This window comes from Phalacrocorax carbo, chromosome 1, assembly GCF_963921805.1.
Source record: "Phalacrocorax carbo chromosome 1, bPhaCar2.1, whole genome shotgun sequence".
Lineage (NCBI taxonomy): Eukaryota > Metazoa > Chordata > Aves > Suliformes > Phalacrocoracidae > Phalacrocorax > Phalacrocorax carbo.
The window spans coordinates 60,778,893-60,799,350 of NC_087513.1; the positions used below are offsets into that span (position 1 = coordinate 60,778,893).

A 20,458-nucleotide genomic window follows, 5' to 3' on the forward strand; every position below is an offset into this window, starting at 1 on the left:
AAACATGTAAATGCAACAAACACAAGCGAATAAAATTAGTTTTAAACACTTGTTGATACTGAACATGCATGCAGATCTATGGGGTACAAGAAGTTCATCCAGCCAATTAATCAAACAGTACCTTGCCTTGCTCCCCAGATATGCACCCAACTATCTAGCAGAAACCCCAAGTGTGAATGTTTCTTGTGGGAGCTAGCCTGTCTGCGGAGGTCAACAGTGGGGCACAACCCTAGAGCTAAACCTCACAAAGGCGCTGCAGCCTCCCAGGGTGGAAAAATGTTATTTGCTTTTTTACCTTGTTCATGGTGCCATATTCTTTAAAGAAATAATGCAGTGATAAAATCAGGGTTTCTGCAGAATGTACAAGCCTCTCCTTACTCACATTCACGTGCCAGCTGCTAACAGCACAGCTGACCTTAAAATTTACTCTGTTCTCCTTTCAGCTGCCCGCACTTGCTGCCTTTCACCCTCCAGCTCTGGGTAACTTGGAGGTGCCCCCTCTGCTTGCCCCAGGTTCCCAGGGGTGGATACGGCTGCTGCTCCCACTGTGCAGCAGCAGAGCAGCCTCTCACTGGCATTTTCATCCCATCAAGACGTTATCATCATTCATAATCTTAACACAGCTGGAGGTGAGCAGGGTCAGACAGGCAGCAGGGCTGAGGCAACCCCAAGGCACTGAAAGCTGCCCTGAGTTGATGAGTTAGAAAGCTCTTTATGGGAAGAGATTCATGACGGCTTTAGGTGTCTGCCTGTGGTGGTCTTCAAAAACGTGTTCTGGTGGTGCCTTCTTCTCTTCATTAGTTTTAAAAGAACCGAGGATGCTAGTTTTTGGTCCACTGTAAGCACGAATTTACTAGAAGAACTAGTAGCAGGGTGAGGGTGTAGCTGCCTCCCATAGCTCCTGCAGTTTGGCCTGATGAAGACCACATGTGCCCAAGCACTGCAGCTCTTCCCAGTGCTGAAATCCCCAAAACTGCATGCAGGGAGGTGGAGAGAAACTGCTGCCCAGTGCGGCAGCCAGGGAATTAGTGCCTTTTGCTGGCCTATGCAAATACCATGTCCTTGCCCTGTGCCACAGCTTACACCCAGGGACACCCGTGTCATGCAGCCTGGTATGATGGAGGGGGCCTCCTTGTTCACAGAAGGGCTGTGGTGGCTCCTGGCCTGGGAATTGCACCTAAAAGAGATGTCTAGCAGAGGTTGACGTAAACTGTATGATCAATCCCAAAATGATAGAAGGAGAGAAAATGCAAGTATAATAGTAACGTAATCCTAACTGCACTTTCTCTTGGGCCAGTAAGGGGACACCAATCAGACTAACCACTAAAAACCCATGAGGGTTTCATATATACAGAGTAAGTGTATGTAATTGGGATTTACCTTGCTGGAAGTCTCACCCACTGCACATATGTTTCATTTGCTTTAAGAGGCATAATTATTTCTCTGTCTAGAGTACAGAGGGGTAGATTTTTAAGTGGGGCAGAACTGACAATTTCCATGAGTGCGAACGTCATGGAATTTATAGTCCACACTTAAACAATAAATTACATCTGGTTTATCATAGCTAACAGTAAATATGAAACACACCTCCTGAAGTGAGGGGAATAAAAGTCCACTTCCCCACTCCTCCCAATTTAGGAAGTTTTTTTGACTTGATGCCTTAGTTCCATTTAAGTGCCAAGAACATGAAGTAATGTTGGCTTCTATTAATCTTGTTTTGGGGGGGCATGACAGTTTTAATGGGAAAAGCTGATAAACATCAGTCTGTGAGTATGGGAGTGGACTGTAACATAAATACTCTTTTCCTGAATGGTCAAAATGAAAACATGAATGCCCAAGCCTGAGAGTTTCTTAGTGTGAACAATGGTATGTGTATCCCTATATATATATTCATGCACATCCACATGCATTTTATACATTCCATAGTGTTAAGGGAATGTATTTTCTTAAGGAATCACACTGTGCAGTGTTTGTCCTTGTCTTAGCTGCATCCTGAACTAAAATAAAACTCAATGACCAGCACGAAGTTTTAGCACTGAAATGGTCCTATTCTTCCCCTGATTGACAGGGTACACTTCATAAGGCTTAAAACCAACTTCCTGCAAGCCAGGCAGGGTGACTTGATAAGAAAGTGGAATTCAGGGCAATTAAGTGCAATCTGAGCCATGAGAATATGTTTGCAGACTGCATTTGTACACCAGCTGTTTTCAATGACATTCCAGCCATACAATGAAGATTTTACAAACCACGTTTATTTAAGGGCTGAATTTTCTGCTGTGGGTTGATGATACGCTGTTTGGGGGACTGAGCGAATTCAAACTGTGAATGGACGGGGTGAGATGAATTAACATTAATGAACAGGAATCAGCTGCTCTTTGAGCAGAATATTATGAGTCCAAATTGTCAGTAGAACACCTGCACAAGCAGAACGTCAAAATAGGAGAGGGTGGAGCGTGAAATCTCATATTTGCTTTGTGACTTCTAAAATTTTGTGAAAATGGTATTTTTTTAAAAAGTTTTTATTTATAACCTAAATGTATCTATATATCAATATCTATATCTAGTTTTAGATAAAGTGTGTGTATATATTTCTATTTTGGGGTAAAGAAAAAAAAATTGGGAACGTCTGTCTGTAATTCACCAACTTTGTTCATTTTGGTCTCGACTGTGACATTTTTAGGTGTAGCTGTAGGAGTTTAGATAGTAGAGACAAAGACTTTATGTCTCCCAAGAGTTTACTAGACATTGCAATTAAAGAGGTATTAGAGGCACTGATGATACGCATATTAGAAATCCAAGAGTGAATGATGCTGCTGGTAAATCCTTTTCTTTTCCATTCAGTTTTTGTTTTCTTGAATTTTCTCTAGTGAAAATTCCTGGGGTTGAATTTCTTTCTGGTCGAAAAGACACAAATAAGGTGAAGAAAACCCAGAGAAAACTCCTGTCTCTTATAAATATAATACCTTTTTTTATGCCTGTCCTTTGTGTCTTTTATGTATGCCTTATGCCAATAGTGGGCAGTAATAAAAAGTACCTCTGGGAAACAGAAGCTTTTCAGTTTTAAACAAGATAAAAAATGAGATGTGTTGCCTTGTGCTAGAGAAACAAAGGAAATGCAAAGGTTGTGGGAGTATTTAGTGTTGCTATCCTCAGCTTTTGTTTTGTAAGAACAAGAACAGAGAATTGAAGTAAACAAAATATTTGGACCTGATCCTGCAATTCCTACATGGGCAAAATTCCCAACAGTCTCAAGGGAAGTTTTGTTTGCATTGGGAAAGCCAGATTTGGGCCGTTGTTTCCAGTTAGGAACCAGACTTGTGTTTATTATCTCATGATAGACGTCTCGTGTGCTCAACAGCTCAGATACCTCAGCTGGAGTCCCTGAATCTGGAAGAGTTAGCGAGTGCCTCACTTTCCCCCTCCTTCAAGCATAGCTAGGTTCCAGATGGATTTCAAAAATCACTTCCTTCTGTAATGCTCATTTTCCTGTGACACTCCTGCCTCACTCCTCCTGTTGGATTTAAAGGTCTTGCCTTTTGGCTTGAATGTGCGCAATAAGAAGTGCAGTACTTTCTGCTTGCTTTCCTTTGGTATTAATGATTATACAAGATGAGGAGCAATCAGTGGACAGCAGGCCCAGTGCGTCCCAGTACGAGATTGTCTTTGCAAGCATATGCAATTCTGCAAAGAATTACTGACTGATGGTTCTGCAGCCAGTCAATGACCTATCTGTGAGTGGAACCAAAGTGTCCTTGTTCTTAATCTGGAGGATGTAACCTTGGGACCCATCTCCTTCTCTGGAGGATCTTTAGAGAGAAAAGTCAAAAAATCATAGAATAATGGGTTGGCCGGGCAACTTGAGAGATTATCCATGTCAAGATCCCTGGCCTACAGCGGGGTCAAGTGTAGCTAAGTCTTTCCTGATAAAGGATTTTTTGTTGCATTAAGTTATTGGTAATACTACAGATGCCGTGTGCAATTCTATTTGCAGATTGCTGATTTTGGACTCTCCAACCTGTATCACAAAGACAAGTTTCTGCAGACTTTTTGCGGGAGCCCACTGTATGCTTCCCCTGAAATAGTTAATGGACGACCTTACAGGGGCCCAGAGGTAAGAAGGGTCAGCTTTTTTGTGGTGGTATGGGCATGCCTTTGATGATAATGTTCTCAAGGGTAAGTCTTAATGCTAGTGTTATTGCACATGTGGGTTCGCTTGGTCTCTCCTGTATTGAAAGTTCTCAGGATGCTTCGTTTGCTGTCATTGGCTTTGCCTATGGTTAATCAGATGTTAGATACTGGTTTGCCCATCAGTAGGCGCAGCTGGATGTGATGCTGCTCTTGTGGTGCTAATGGCAGGGAGAAGGGTGGGGATCAGCTTTCCTGGGCTTCACACGCATTATCTCTGTATTTCAGGTTGACAGCTGGGCCCTTGGCGTATTGCTTTACACTCTGGTTTATGGAACGATGCCCTTTGATGGCTTTGATCACAAAAATCTCATCAGGCAGATCAGCAGTGGAGAATATCGTGAGCCAACACAGACCTCAGGTATAAAAAAGGAGTGAGGGCAATGTATTGAGCTGACAGGATTTAATAATGGAGGGTTTGCCCAGCCCCTTCCAACATGTTTTGGTGTCACAGTAGAATGCTGAAGAAAAGAAATATCTCATTCCCCTACTGACTATATCGGCTATCAGTTCCCATCTGGGTACAGCATTTACCAAAAGCCCTTTTGAAATTAAAGTTTTATAGCAGATAGATTTTATTGCCTTGGGGAAGCTGTAATGGGCTCTCTTAACTAGATCTATGACAGTGGAAGGTCTGTTAGCTATTGCAAGTGGAATTGTTCAGACAAGGTGTAAACTGATACAAGATACTGGTACAGATCGGTCCTCTAGCTACACTGTGGTATATCACAAGCAGAGAGAAGATGAATGGTCAGAGCGACTCAGTCTCTTATCCAAGAAGGCAGGCCAAAATCTGAATTAATGCCACTATGTTCACATTTACTTCTTCTCAGAGGGTAACACATTAAGCAGTCACCTGACAGAAAAGCATCAGCTAAGTCCGGGTCATTGATTATAATGACTCCTTCCAGCCTTAAACATACATTTAAATGAATGTTTATCTTGTATCACTTGTTTGCCATCCCTTTCAATTTTCTGCCTTTTTTGCTCTCTTGATGAAAACATACCTTTAAAATATACAGAAGACTACACTGTTCATGGAAAAAGTAAATAAAAAATCATGTAGATAATTTAAAATATCAAAATTCCCCTTTGTTTTCCTCTAAGTCTTGTAATTATTACAGTTGATAGGTTGGTAACTTCCTTCAATAATATGGAACTAATCACTGACGCAGTACAAATATTAATTTCTTTGATAACCCAGCGTACATTTCCCAGGTGAATCATATTCTTCTGATAAGAAGTAGTACTCAAATGCATTTTCCAACATTGACTGATGGCCAAAGCCTTTCCCGCTTTCGCTTCTGTTCTAAGAAGCATTATTTTTGCTCATTTGATTGGCTTCACACTTCCATTTTAAACTGACAAACCTAAGCGTGTCCATATTCTAAGTATTTTATATTCCATTTGTTGTCCATAGATGCTCGTGGTCTTATCAGATGGATGCTGATGGTGAACCCTGAACGCCGAGCAACCATTGAAGACATTGCCAACCACTGGTGGGTTAACTGGGGCTACAAGAGTAGTGTTTGTGACTGTGATGCCATGAGGGACTCTGAGTCCCCGTTGCTGGCAAGGTTCATTGATTGGCATCACCGTTCTACTGGCCTCCAACCAGAGACTGATACCAAAATGAAGTGCCTTTCTAAGCCCAAAGGTCCTGAAGTCACACTAGAGAGACAAAGGTCTCTGAAAAAATCCAAAAAGGAAAATGACATTGCACAGTCCATCCAGGAAGGAGGAGCTGAAAATGCATCCAAACCCACCTCCAAGAGACCCAAAGGCATCCTGAAGAAAAGGAGCAACAGTGAACATAGATCTCACAGTGCAGGTTTCATTGAAGGCGTGGTCAGCCCAGTGTTACCTTCTGCATTTAAGCTGGAGCAAGAATTGTGTAGGACTGGTGTAGCCATTAAAAGTGTTGTGGAGGGGGAGGTAGCAGGCAAATATGGCACTAAGCAGTCTTCACTAATGCCAAAAAAAGGAATCTTAAAGAAGACTCAGCAGAGGGAGTCCGGCTATTACTCCTCTCCTGAACGAAGTGAATCTTCTGAACTATTGGACAATAATGATGAGACAGTAAACAGTGACACTTCTCCAGGGGTGTCAGAGCCATCCAGAAATGGGTCTTACAGCCATTCCTGCAGGCGTAAGGGCATCTTGAAACATAACAGCAAGTATTCTACCAGCAGCACTGAATCTGCTTTGATTAGCCCTGACACACCAACGCTGGAGGCCATGGAAGAAGTGGTCCTGCCTGGGGATGCATTACCTCGAAGTTACAGTCGTCCTTCCAGCGTGATTAGTGATGACAGTATTTTGTCCAGTGACTCCTTTGATTTGCTGGATTTGCAAGAGAACAGGCCAAACAGACAGAGGATACGGAGCTGTGTCTCTGCTGAAAATTTCCTCCAGATCCAAGACTTCGAAGGACTTCAGAACCGCCCACGGCCACAGTATCTAAAACGTTATCGCAACCGTCTGGGGGACAGCAGTTTTTCCCTTCTCACAGACATGGATGATGTGACTCAGGTCTACAAGAAAGCCCTAGAGATCTGTAACAAGCTCAACTAGCAGAGGGAAGATGGAAAAGGAGGGAAGGAAGTTTTTCTGTGTACCTTTATGATGGAGTAAGCCAGGTCACTGATTTGCTGACAATGGTAGGTTTTGCTTCAAAGGACCTGACTGGTACCTACTTAGCTGAACTCCTAGTGAAGTAGCCCCAAAGCGATCTCACACTTCTTTAATTTTGTGTCCTCAAAATATTACCTACCTGACCAGAGAAAAACCTTTGGTCTTTTTATATGTGATGAAAGCACATCAGGATCTAGCAGGCAAAAGCATCAAGATTTGATGGCTCAAAGTCAAAGCTAGACAGAATTAAAACTGGAAGTGAGGGTCACACATTTTGAGAGGTTTGTGATTAATATTGGATTAGCTTTATCAAGAGATGAGCTTAATTCTTCAAGTCAAATTTGGATGTCTTTTAGAAAGAGAGCCTTTATTTCCCCCTGAAGTTATTCATCTGGATACAGTCATTGCACATTGGAAATCTTTGGCTTGCATTATGCAGGAGGTCAGGCTAGGTGGTCACCATGGTCCCTTCCACCAGGGTGACCTGAGAGGTTCTGAACGTGTTCTGGGACAGATAATTTGAGAGGCTCATCCCAGAATAACCTCACGAGGCGTATGCGGACAAGCAGTGAGCAGGCATTCAGACCTGGCCCTCCCACAGCCATTGTTCTTTGGTGAGCAGGAGGCCCTAAAATAATTTCCAACTACCACTCCTACCAGCAAAGCCAGTCACAGAAACAGTAGTGGGAACTGGAAGCAATAGACGTTATCAACAGCTAAATGACCTTTTAAGGCATTTCAACCCAAGTGTTCAATTTGTGACTCTTTCAAAATGGCCAGCCAGATGAATGCCCAGACAAAGACAGATCTAACAAAGGGTCTCAAAGGTTAACTGACCCTCCAATCCAGAGTTCAGTTGCTGTCAGCAAATGGTGCCACCTTGCTGTTAGCTTGTAGTATTTGAGGGGGACAGGTAGTTTGCGACCAGAATGTTAGGTAAGGAAAAGGTTGTAGCATGTAGGAAATGGATAGAGGTCAGAAAGTTAGTGGGAAGTTGCCTTTCTCCAAATGAAAATGTTTCTAAGTAGGTAGTAATGGAGCAGAAAGAATTGAATGATGAAATTGTAATGGTAGATTTGATAACAGAGTTAGCATAAAAATGTGGGCCTCTATAGTGTCACTGGTACTGTGTGTGCAATGACATCAATTTGAAAAAACCAAGAAGGATATGTGTGTGTTTGTGTTCTCAGACATATCTAAATACCCAGACTGAAGGCTTCAACTCCCGTAAAGGTACCACATGGGTCTACTGGATTACCTGAATGTAAGCCTATGTCAGAAAGGCACTGTGTGTTTGTCAGGCCTGGGCAAACTGGAATCTTAAGGCCCATTTCAGTCTCATTTCCGTGAGCACATAACCCCTGGCTTTCTTGCAGGTGCAGTGTTGCGAGTAAGTGGCAGGTTTCAGCCTATGATGTCAAATGATCCACAGCTGCAAAACTTACGTCTACACTCATATCCAGAGCAGAGGAGCATGGGGCAAGCTCCGTTCTCACTCCTACCCTGTAACTGGAACTGAAAGCAGAATTTGGCCCACTGTGTCCAACATCCTAGAGATAGTGCAAGAAACAGAACAGAGTTCCTCTGGGGATGCCCTGGGAATCAGAGATAACCCCATAAATCGCTGGTGTCTGGGGCAGGGAGCTTTTTCACTTGCAGATTCCTTATTTAGTGTATCATGGTACTTAAGAGTCTGCCGGTTCCTCCTAAAAATCAGCTGCCTAGCATAAAGATGAATGGCTTGAATTTCCTAAATCGGTTAATCTGTTTCTATGGAGAACCTTTACTTATTGTGAAACACTGGACCAAATTTGGCCCTGAAATAAATGGCATCAATACCAAGAAATCTATGAGAGGCGTACTCTCAGGTGGTCAAGTGCAATTTGGCTCACTGTCCATTCGCTCAGGAAGGGCAACTGCAGGTCATTTCTCAACAGATATGTTCCTCTCTCTATGATATTCAGATGTCCCATCTTCTCACAGGCCCTGCATGTGCTCTTTTAGCCCATCTGAAATCAACACCCCACTTTGCAGTGTATTTAGTTAAAAAGTTTGCTGTGGCGCATTTTGAAACAACTCAACATCATCTCCATGGCCCTTCAGAAACAAGGATGTGCTTTGCAGCCGCGGCTTTTAACTCGTGCCCGGGAGCATGAGCCAGATCCTCAGCTGGTGTGAATCAGCGCTGTCCCATTGACATGACAGAGCATCATGCCAGTGGGTTTACGCTGATTGACACCTTCCCTGCAGACCTGGTGCTAAACCTTGAATGGCTTTATAGAGGTTTCAGGCCAAAGCGAAGGGAACTCAGCTGGCCATGGCAGGGAAGTGAGGAGCACCCTGAACGCTCGTGTCTCCTGAGGCTTTTGCCCAGGCCTGCCTCCTTGTGTGCAAATGTGAATGAGTGAGTGACTGCTTGCTGCCAAACTGGAAATGTTATGTAGGGATTTACTGGCATGTTACTGGCATGTTACATGTTTACTGGCATGTTATCATTCCTAGAAGAGAAGAAAAAAAAAAACTTGACTGCACATTGTTATTATTAGTGTTGTGATTTTTATTTAATTTTTTTGTAATACAAAGTTGACTTTTTTTATTTGAATTTGTCTTTTTTTTATTTATTGGTCTGAAAGCCATTTCAAAGGTATAATAATATATTTGGTGTAATTTAATTGGTGCAACATTATTTTACAGCTCCAGCCAAAATTGTTTGGTGTTATTTTTGGGTTATTTTTTGTTTTTTTTTTTCTCCCAATCCTTGGTTGGTTTGAGCTCTATGAGGCACACAGGGGAAAACGCTGGATAATCACCCAAAGTGTTTGTATTTTTAATCTGATACTGTTTTTTATTAAATAAAATGAAATTAATGTAACTGTGAAGAGTCTCTTTCTCTCCCTTTTCTTTTTCACTGTACATCAGCATAAGCCAAGGCCAAATGGTAATGAACTTGTCATGCGGAAATACAGCAGCGTCTCAGCACATTGTACCAAGTTGTTTATGCAAAGCTTCTTGGCTTGTTTGTGCATTTGAATATAATGTGGGTGGCCACAGAGACTCCCGTGCTACGAAGCGTTTGGCACTGCAAAATACCCAGAGCTTTTAGCTACAGAAATGTTCGATGGAGAAGAAGAGCTGACTGGGGTTTCCCTACTGGAGGTGAATGAGGTTTGTGGACCGGGTGTGCTGCAGGTGATATGGAGCAGGCTGGCTGACCAAACATGGCACAACTCCTTTGTAGCCCACAGATGGTCACGGCCCATTCCCTTCTCTGACAGGGAGAAGGACAGTTTATTAACAATTTTAATGTTCCTGTTTGTATAATCTAGGGGTTGTTTGGGCAAAAAAGACTGGTGGCCATCCGCTGCTGTCAAATATGGGATAGTTTCAGTCAGATGTCTTTGAGCAGTCAGTATAATCAGCTGGTGAGAGGGGAAAAAGGGAGTCAGTGTTCATTTTTTGGAGTCCCCTTGATAACCAGAAGGTTTTAGATTGTTTTTCTTGGAAAGCGGGTGGGCATCATAAGGGAAACTGGGTGTTAGGTATGCTGTGTGTGCTGGGGACTTGTTGAAATAAAGGAAATGGTTGGCGATGTCCTAACATTGGCTCTGAGCAAGACACCATTAAACTTCACCCTTGATGCAGCCAGCCAAGATACCTGTGGTGTATATTCTGCTTTTTAAATTACAGGCGGTTTGGATTAAGATCCAGCGTTTGGATATCATGCAAAAAATGCTTTCATTTTTCTAACGCATTTTCTCTCTTGAGCTTTTTAAAGCAAGAAGCCATGGCTGTAGGTGCTGGATTTATTCATATCACCACTTAACAACCAGTGGGAAAAAAGGGAAAAAGCCAACAATGCAGAAGGGCAAACAGCCATTAATACATAACAAAGGGAACGGTTAGCTGCTCTGTGCTAATTCAGTCAGAAATTGTAAGGTATATATTCAAAGTCAGCACACGTGTTCTTGTATCTGAGGTGAATAAGGTCTAAATGTGTGGGTGCTGGGTGGTGGAAAATGTAATGCAAGTCTCTTCTGTAATAGCAATTATGAATTTTTTCTAACACACTAGGAAAATGAAGTTGAGGGCAAACCATTAGTTTTGTTTTAAAAACGACTTTTAGAAAGTAAGTTCTGGATGGCTGGATATGGTGTGTGTATGTGGCAAGCACTGAGGAGTAGTTATGTACATGTTTGTACAGCTATGAGAGCATGCACTTCTGGGGTGGGGTGGGAGGTGGGTGTCTATTTTTCCTATTTATTAAAGGAGATAAGTGTACAGTGATATGCCTTAGCTGAAGTTACATAGTAAGTCTATAGCCAGACTTGATCTTCTTTATGCTTGCCTCATGGGGATTCCAGTGTTTCTTGGGTTTCGTTGAAATTTTTATGGATTGGGCAGGACAGGAGCAAGGAAGCAGGACAGGAGCCTTGGGAGCTACACAACTGAGAGACAAAAGCTGTAGTGTTTTTTTTATACAGCCACAAATGGTCTTGTCCATTATAACCCTTTCTTTACTTCATTGATAATCTCTATTTCTGATCCTGCGAAGCCTGTGGATGTGAATCACATGATAATGTTGGGGATCCCTCTCACTTCAGTGGTAGGCTTGTCCAGGGGCCAGCTCACATGAGCGGCACTGCCTGATGCTGAGTGATGCTTCCAGGTATCAGAAGAGCACTTGGAAGCCAGCACAAAAACTTGCAGGACAGCCTGACTCCGCTCCTCAGAGCTCACCAGCCCCAAATCACTGGTGCAGAGAGAAAGGACTTGTGCCGACACAGCAGCTCTCTTCCAGTGTTGTCACAGCCTCTGCGGTGGTGCCCACAGCCATCCCGTAGTGCTGGCAAAAGAAGCAAAATTCAGAGCAAAGTGATAAAGCACAGTTTCTAGCCGTAGAAGTTTGCATTTGATTTGTAGCTGTGTCTCTTCTCGCAGAAGAGGCTGGTCTCCATTAGAGACTTCAGGGACTGTGAAAGTAAGGCACTAAACTGAGGTGAATAGATGGCATTTTTAGTTATTGCAGACAAATGTATACACAGATAAATTTGCTAAGGAATCCATAAGCATGTGTAATAAACTTTGCAACACCAGAGCCTCAGTTATAGCTACAGGGTAAGTCATAACGAGTCCAATGAAGGGGTAAGTCCAATACTCATGTAAATTTGGTGTATATGAGAAGCTTATCAGTTTAGTTAAACATTTATCTTGGTGTTTCACATCTCATTTTAATGAGATGCTTCTGGAGGCAAACCTACAGGAATGCTTTTATTGAGCCAATAGAAACTCCAGTGTTTGCTAGCATCAGCCCAGGCTCCCCAGTACCTGTCCCAGGGTTACTGGTTTCAGGGTTTCAACTGAAAGTTTTACCACAGAAGAGAACAAGTCATGTTTCCCCTGGATTAATGGTATTTAGTATTCAACTAGGGCTTTTTTTTTTTTTTTTCATTCTTGTCTGGTGGAGCTGTCTTTTCCTCCTTGCCAAACCAAGACATCTTTCTCATAAAAGACTGAGTAATTTGGCTGGAGAAGCAACGTTTTTGGATAGATGATCTGAGCATTTTGTTTCTGGCTGTCTCTCTCTAGCCCTTATCCCCCATCCCATATTTCCTGGAATTTCATCAGTGCAGAAAAACCTTTGGTTTGCATATCATCTGGCCATACAGAACACTGCACTTTTAAGGACATTACATATATTTGCACCGATGATTAATTGTTACTTGGAAAAGCATTTTACAAGACAGTTTTATGCACCACCAGAAGGCTCCTCGTCCCAACTCATGTGCTGGGCTTAGAGCTCACGCAGAGAAGGGCACCAAGCCCAGGGCCATCAAGGGGTTAGATAGGTGACTGCCACCAAAATAAGGAAATCAGCTGTGGGTGGTGGCCATGGGTGCACTTGCAGGTCAGGACGTCACCCTACTTCCTCATTCAGCAAAGCACCTCTACTGCTGGTGCAAGCTCAGGGTTTTTTGACGCTGAGCGTCTCTGGAAACTCGGGCCTGAGCTGTCTCACAATGCACACCCACCACTGAAGCCTTTGCTGTCAGAGACCATGTGAAAATGTTGGCGTCGACCCGCCTTGACGTTTTCCTTTTTGCCCTTTCCCCTTTCACTTTATCCTATTTATTTAACACAAATAATGTCCCTCACTCTCTTGTGTAGTCCAAATCTCATTTGCCGTCCTGTTCAGTTTTGCTTCATAGACTGCGTAATAGCCTGTCAGGACAGTGGGTTGAACTTTGCTCATGAGGTGCTTTTGCAGCACTAACCCTGGCCTTGGCATCGCCTCTGCTTTGGAGGCAGTTTGGATCGCCGGCCAAAGGCACAGTCCTGTTCTGCAGCAGCGGCTCCAGCTCTGGTGCTTTGCGTCAGGTAACTTTTCTTCAGTGGATGCAGAAACAGCAGACGGGACCTTGAGCTAATAGCAGGGTGTTCTCTGAAAGAGACACCATGCTGAGGAACAATTAAAAGGCTGGGCTGCCAGGACAAATGGGTTAGACCAACCGAATATAAATCCCTGGAAGATGGTGGTGAGATTATACCGTACCCAGCAGGAATCCACTTAGAAAACTGTGCTCCTTTCATAGGCTGGAGAGATACTATTGCACTTAGAAATACAAGCAAGGAACAGCTGTAGAAGAACAGGCTGAAAAGCTGGGGAGGAAGGAGAGTTTGTCTTGGGCTCTGCAGAATAGAGAGTTTATTAACAGACCCCTCCAAATTTCAGCCTCAAAGATAATAGGACAAGACATACTTTAAATAGAACCGAAGCGAAAACAAATGCATAACAGATGTTAGGAAATATGTAAATATATGTTTATATTTACACATAAAGCCCTAGCTGCCTGTCAGGCGAGCTTGCTAGGACCAGTGTGTGTGTCATCATCCCAGCTGCACTGGGAATTATCAAAAGTATTTATTTAAATGTTCCTTCAAACTCTGTTGTTCTCTTTAGCTGCACATCCCAGAGCTTGACAGTTTAATCAGAAGATTTCCTGAGACAAGGGATCTGCTGCCTGAGAAGAGAGGTTTGCTAAATTCCCATACAGCTCAATGCCACGAGGAATGTTCTGTCAGCTCTGGCCCTTAGAAACCCCAAGGTAGTTAATCCCCTTGTGCTCCCAGGAAAAATTTGTGTCAGAGTGGAACGAGGCAATGGGTAATGGTTGAGTACTAGATCCCCAAATAGTGCAAACTGACGTTGACCCAACCCCAACAAGCATCCAGCCTTAAAAAATAAATTCATATAACTGTGAAATTCTGGTTGGATTCAGTGGGGATAGCTTCAGGTCCCACTTGCTCACCATTTGATTTCTCCTTATGAAGAATTCTGAATTTTCGAAAGTGGTTTCAGAAATATCTGTTTCTGAGATGCCAGTTTGAGCTGCCTACACCTGAATTTTTGAAAGTGATGGCCATCTTCTGTTCCCCGTGACCTCAGCCTGAGCCGTGGTCACTTGGTGCTTAGAAGGATAAGGCTTACTAGACCTCAGGCTGGACATTTCAAAATGGAGATACTCCAAGCGAGTAACTTCGAAGTCTTTAGCATTGCCTTAGCTGGCAGGGGTCTTTCAAATCATTGACACACCAGGGTGTTGTGTAAGTACGTGCCTGCTTCCAAGATTTTGGGGAAAATGCACAATTCTTCGGCTGAAACAGGATTTACCATTAGTAGTGAGGTTTTTTAGGAAATCAAAGTGTTTTTAATTTCTTGGGATTGGGTGACTTGGAGTACTGCTTACAGGACAGGGAGTCTCAGCCCCTTCCAAACAAGACACTTGCAAAGCTCCGAACAGCCCAGAGCTTGTGTTATAGTTCGAGAAATCTGCCATCTCCTAAGGGAAGTGAAGTGGTACTGTTGGTCAGGTTCCTAAAGTGGTCTTAACCCAGTGTATCCCACCAGATCAGTGGCAATAGCGTGCAGATCAATCCATGTCTGGATGAGCATGGAAATTGCCATCCTTTGACATTAATAGAGAAGGCACAAACAGCCCATATAGGTAGTACATGAACAGTCACCTAGTCTATGAAGAAATAACTGCAGTGGCCATCAGAGTTCCTTTTTACCAGGGCCAAAATACTGTTTTTTTAAGAGTTCCAAATTAAGGCCCTGATCTAGCAAAGAATTAGGTAGGTAACTCTGGGAGAAACAAAACTATTATGTTTACAGAAAATGAGGCAGAGTAGGGGTTACATTTCATCTCAGTGAAAGAGCAGAGGGATAGTCTTTTCTTGCACTGGAGATAAGTGGATAAATCCATTTCCTCCTGGTGTTCCATTCTAAAACTGGAGTAGATTTACTGGAGCCTCCCTCATACTCTTCCCATGGCAAGTACAAGCAGTTAGGTTTGCTTGCAAGAGTTGCAAGTTTGCACCTTGTCATCATTTGCAGCAGAAGTGCAATATTGCATGGAAGATAGACTCCTGCCTAATAACAGTCAGAGGGAGAGCTCTTAGAGCTCCTCCAGGGATCCCTGGTACAAAGACAGAGCCTATAATGTACTTGAATGGGGCCATCAGGGACAGCTTCTGTTAAAGTTCTGCCATGCAGAGAAAGGAAGATTTGCATATTTTCACCTCTGATGTAAGCATGTCCCCCAACACCTGCAAAATCACCCTTGCCACAGAGGCAACCTCTAAAAATACTTAAAAAAAATTGCACGTGTTGTGAGAGAACCTGATTGCTTCATACAGCAGAAAATCCATTTTTGAGAAGACACACTCACTAAGCCGTAATTAAAACTGTAGCCTTTCCACCATAAAGTTATCTGGCTTTTCTTCTGGCAAAGCTGGTACAGCTGAGACAGGAATTTCCACATCTAGTTTATATGTCTTCCTCATTTACATCATTTCTTCTGAAGAAGCCTTGAAGCAAGGTCCTCCAGTTACAAAAACAACGCCCAAGTCAGTCTGAGAAATGAAACAAAATTTCTGTGACTTATGACCAGCCACAGCTTGTCCCCACAGCCTGGTTTGAACATTGCATATCTAGTGACAAATTCCCAGAAATACTGTGAGGCCATACCGACTAACTGCTCACTGGTAGAAAACGTGTTGGAAGCGTCAGAAGACTCTGGATTAATTTAGTCCTCTGCCCTGCCACATATACTTCTCAGTCCTGGTAAACACTCCAAATAAACATTTAGTTTGCTGTTTTCTGAAAGGACAGTGAAAGCCTCAGGGATGCTACAATCAGCCTATGCACTGCAAAGTTCAAAAGAGAGATTTGATCTTTCACCACAAAAATACCCCCACTCTCTTTCACATGCATGTGAATAGAAAGCCTTTGTTCAGATCAAGCCAAGAAGAAATAAACTATTGTTGGAAGGTCATTTCAGCTTGCTTGGAGGGGTGGGGAAGAATTACAAAAACTAACCAAATGTGGTCTTCTTACCAGTGATTACAGATATTGTCTTTCAGTGGAACAGGCAAGTTTTTGTTAGAGATAACTATTCTTGTGTTGGACTAATTCATTGTAGGTTCAGGCTAGGGTTTTATAAAATGTCTAGTAGTTTTAGGTACCATGGTTCTTGCGTGTCCCACTTGAAACACCCTAGCAGGGTTTGCTTTGTAGGGAATGAGTGGTTCCTATAAGGAAACAGCAAATGTAGGCACTCAATCTGCCTGGCAGATCTTGGTGGTTGCTTCTTTGACTGGCGCTTGCCAGCATTCAGGAAATTATGAGTCCAGCTTGCCCTTAGAACAGGAAAGACTTCCAGTAATCTGTTCTGTATTGATATTCGGAGACTTTGCTTGGATTTCATACTCCACCTTAACGTAAGTCTACCCCCAGGTTGGCAGCAACCACATTAAGTCCATCTTCCAGCAAGCCACCACCACTTTTATAAAGAGTTTTGCTACAGCTAACACATTCATTTTAAAGGGAAGGCAGGGAGGGGACACATGTGGCTTTTCCAATATAACTCTGCCAGGATTTCCTGTAGTTTAGTCTTTTTATTAAATCTTCCCCCTTATCTCTCTCTTATGAGGCCTGATTCACTGAACTACTCCTATAAATAACTTTCACATGTTTAAAGGTAGGCCTGCTTGTTCCTTGCTGACTCAGGGGTATGGCTTTCTATCTGACAGTGAAATGTTATCCAGGAAAATCCCCAAAGGTCAGTTTTCAGTATTATTTTTTGACATGAACGCGAAGAGGCTGGCAAAAACTCTTCAGTAGTGGTTTTCCAGAAAAAACCTTAGGAATATTATATATCTGTCTTTCAGCAAATCTGAAGCTTTGGTACAAACCACAGCTTGCCTGGCTATGTCCTGTTTTCTTCTATTTTGAGTATTTATTTCTGCAGATAAATGGCTTGCAGTAGTCCATCATACAAATGGTCATTAGCAAATCAAAGCTGAGATTTTCAAAAACATTCAGCATAAGCCTAGCTCTGCTCTTGTTCAAGTTACTGGCAAAAACCCCAGTGATTTTTTTTCCTTTTTCTGCAGATAGCCCCTCAAAAGCCTATCCTATGCCTTTGCCCCAGAAGAAAATTTTCCCATTTCTGGTAGGATCATTATAGGAGTTACTGCATAAAGAATGAACCCTTTGGCAAGATTATAATGACAGCCCTGATCTTCTTTTATATAACTATGGATTCAGAAGGATTCAATCAGCAAGCTTAGTGATGGAGAGAAAAGCTGAAGAGTTTGTTCAGTACATCTAGTACATCTAGTACACCCTGTCATTTTTTAATTTTGTAGGCCATAAAATCTTCCCTGCTGTAGTGGACAGGTCATCCTTACCTATGTGTAAAATGACTGGGGTTATATGCAGATTTTTCTTTCCCAGATAGCATAAATAGTCTCCTTAGGCTGTGGTTTAAACTGCTTAAAAAACCCAATAGAAACGATAAAGCTTGCCCTTAACTTGCTTGATTTCTTTTTAAGTGCCAAAGTAAAGTAAACAGTCTTTGAAGGAAAGAAAAGGGACAAAGGCAGAGCTCAAAGCAAATGGATATTGCAGGGAGTCTCTCTTCATCTCTTTCCATCCTGACTTTCCTTGTCACCCCATAGGCCACGTAGCACATCCCAGCACAGGCACATGCCAGGCATGTCAGCAGCAGCCTCCACCACAAGCCCAGACCTTCTTGCTCCAAAAGTGCCATCACGCCCAGGAAACCTCCCAGATCCCTGCTGCATCATCCCTCCTGAATATGCTCTGCTCCACACACACCTCGAGCTGAATGACTTCAGGGATCCCCTTGGGGGTTTTCGTATCCCACTTCCACTATTGTTTGTTTTGGTTTTCTTTTCTTGGAGCTTGTCCCACTGCTGCTCATTGCTAATCGAGGGCGAGGGCACCAGGACAATGTGTTTTCCTCCATTTTTTCCAGGCTAATTTGATTTGTGGGTTTTCACAGGCAACAGCAGAGACCGATTTTTAGCTGGGCATCACATCCCATGGTTCATTCTCACTGGCTCCCCTAAGACAGGGCTAATTTACACCTTTTGCTGGGGCAGGCAATTTACTTTAAAAGTAGATAGCCAAGTACAGGAGGGAAGGAGGGGCTGGGTGGGGAAGCAGCCGTTGGTTTCTGTGGTGGGAAGCCCTGTTAGGGTGAATGAAGGCTATCTTGTTTGCTGAGCTGCAGAGCCAGAACCGAGAGTCACACCGGGACACCTCAGACCTGCAATAACCTGCCGAGCTAGCAGCCTCTGCGCTGCTGGCTAAAGCAGATGGAGAGGCCAGCTTGCCTGTATCCAGATGCATTTCTTTCAGTTGAGCATCTGCTCCTGGCTGTTCATCCAGCTTTCTTCCTATTCATAAAAATGAGTAATGTTATAATACTATTTTTATTTAAAAAATATGAACTAAGAAATAAAACTGTAGGCTGCATCTTCTGTGCATGCTTCCATATCTTTTGATCATTGCTGCTGGTGTGGAGCACATTGCAGGTTGTGAACTCCTTGTGGGGGTAAAATAACATGTACAGCGCTATGCAATTTTTATGCACATTCATACCACAGTCCTTAGCTGAGCACAACTCCGACTGATGTCATGATTACTCATGCCAGATGTCTCATGGTGGTGTTCAGGCTTTTGTTCCACTTTCACGATGACTATGGCGAGTGGTATTGGGCAGATCTTGCAGAATAAGTACCATCGTCAGGAAAAGAAATGAAAATCATCTAGGATTTTGCTTCTGTTGGTGAGAAAAATCTGCTGTTCAGGACATTTTGAGCTATAGTAATAACAAAAGCAGCTCCCTTTCTTTTGATTTTGCTTGGACTTGGATCTTCCTCTCAACTTTTCCACACTTGTATTCCTTATGAGCTTATTGTGAGCTAAACCAAAGAAACTGGAGACCTGCATGACACGATTACTGTCTAAGTGATTTTTCAGTACCGACACATTCTCATAGGAAAAGTTGTGAAAACAATATAATCCACTGGAAAAAATGATACTTTTTTTCAGCTTTCCTTCAAATTGTAATTAAAGCATTTTGCCTAAATTCCAAAATTTCAAAAACTTCAAGCAGCCGCAGTGATCACTCATTCTGCAGCTGTATTTAGAGGAGACTTGGGAATTTGCAAATAAGAGGCCTGAAGAACGAAGATTTCTGCTCTCAGGAAGGGTATTAGTATTGAAGGACACCTATCTCAAGCATAGCATGCTTCTACCCCTGCTTCAGGGGATTTTCTTGCAGCGGGGATTTTCCTGCTTCATTTGCTACTTACACTGAAGGCCTTTGACTATTCAGATTCCTTTTTACACTTTTTTATCATAGCTATGGTATTTGAGGGAGACAAAGTGAAAATCTACAAATCTGTATGCATACAATGAAGGAAGAAGCTGTTAGTATACGCTTAAGGGCAAACAAAGGATTAGCTTCTAATCTGCCCCTTTTGCTAAACAGAAGTTATAGAGATTTACCAGACATGACTTGCATCTGTTTAAATTACAGTTTATCATTTCGAAAATAACCAACCTTGGTACAAGCATTCCAGTGGATGAAGAATCAATTGCATTCCTTAGGAAATTGTTTCAGTCATTTATTACTAATACATGAAACTGAGATTTTCAGAATCACCTTGAGAACTGAGCAGCCCAAGTCCTGAAGGTAGTTCATCTTTAAAATCTCCATGTGGACAAATTTCTTTAGGATTTTGATAGTGTCCTTCTGGAACATGTCTGAAATGGAAAGTATTATTAAGTCCCTGAAGTCTTTTGATCTCAAGGAGAAATTTAGAAATGGTTGGAGAATATGAATACTCAATGCATGTCCATCGAGTGCACTTAACCCCCTGCCCCTTACTCCCCAAAGATCTGGCTATATACTAAATAATGACTGAATGAGTAAGTAGATACTGCCTGTGGTCAGAATCAATAGGTGTGCAAAATGTTTCTCTGGTTAAACTCCGATCTACTCCTGTGGGATGCATATGCTGGGAAATGCTTCCTTCTCATTTACATAGATCTGAAAAATGAAGTTTTGACATTCTGTAGCCAATGGTCAGATAGTGAGTGCTGGGACATTGGAGCACTTGCTTCACTCATGCCAAAGGAAAAAAAAACCAGTCCTGGATAATATTTTGTGAATAGCTTTTGAAAAAAACCATCATTTTCCCCCATCAGTTAACAAATTTTCATGACAGGTAAATTAATCTTCCAGTAGCACTCTACTGTTGC

The 20,458-nt window shown here is 42.6% G+C and overlaps 1 protein-coding gene across 1 annotated transcript in view; it reads left to right on the forward strand.

The window, feature by feature from the left end:
* Nucleotides 1-9,698, forward strand: part of NUAK1 (NUAK family kinase 1) — a 49,536-nt gene extending 39,838 nt beyond the window's left edge. The window contains exons 5-7 of the mRNA XM_064455914.1: nucleotides 3,992-4,111; nucleotides 4,414-4,546; nucleotides 5,606-9,698. Of these exons, the coding sequence (XP_064311984.1) occupies nucleotides 3,992-4,111; nucleotides 4,414-4,546; nucleotides 5,606-6,759 (1,407 nt within the window). The 3' untranslated portion in view covers nucleotides 6,760-9,698. The remainder of the gene's footprint in view (nucleotides 1-3,991; nucleotides 4,112-4,413; nucleotides 4,547-5,605) is intronic.
* Nucleotides 9,699-20,458: the final 10,760 nt, after the last annotated feature.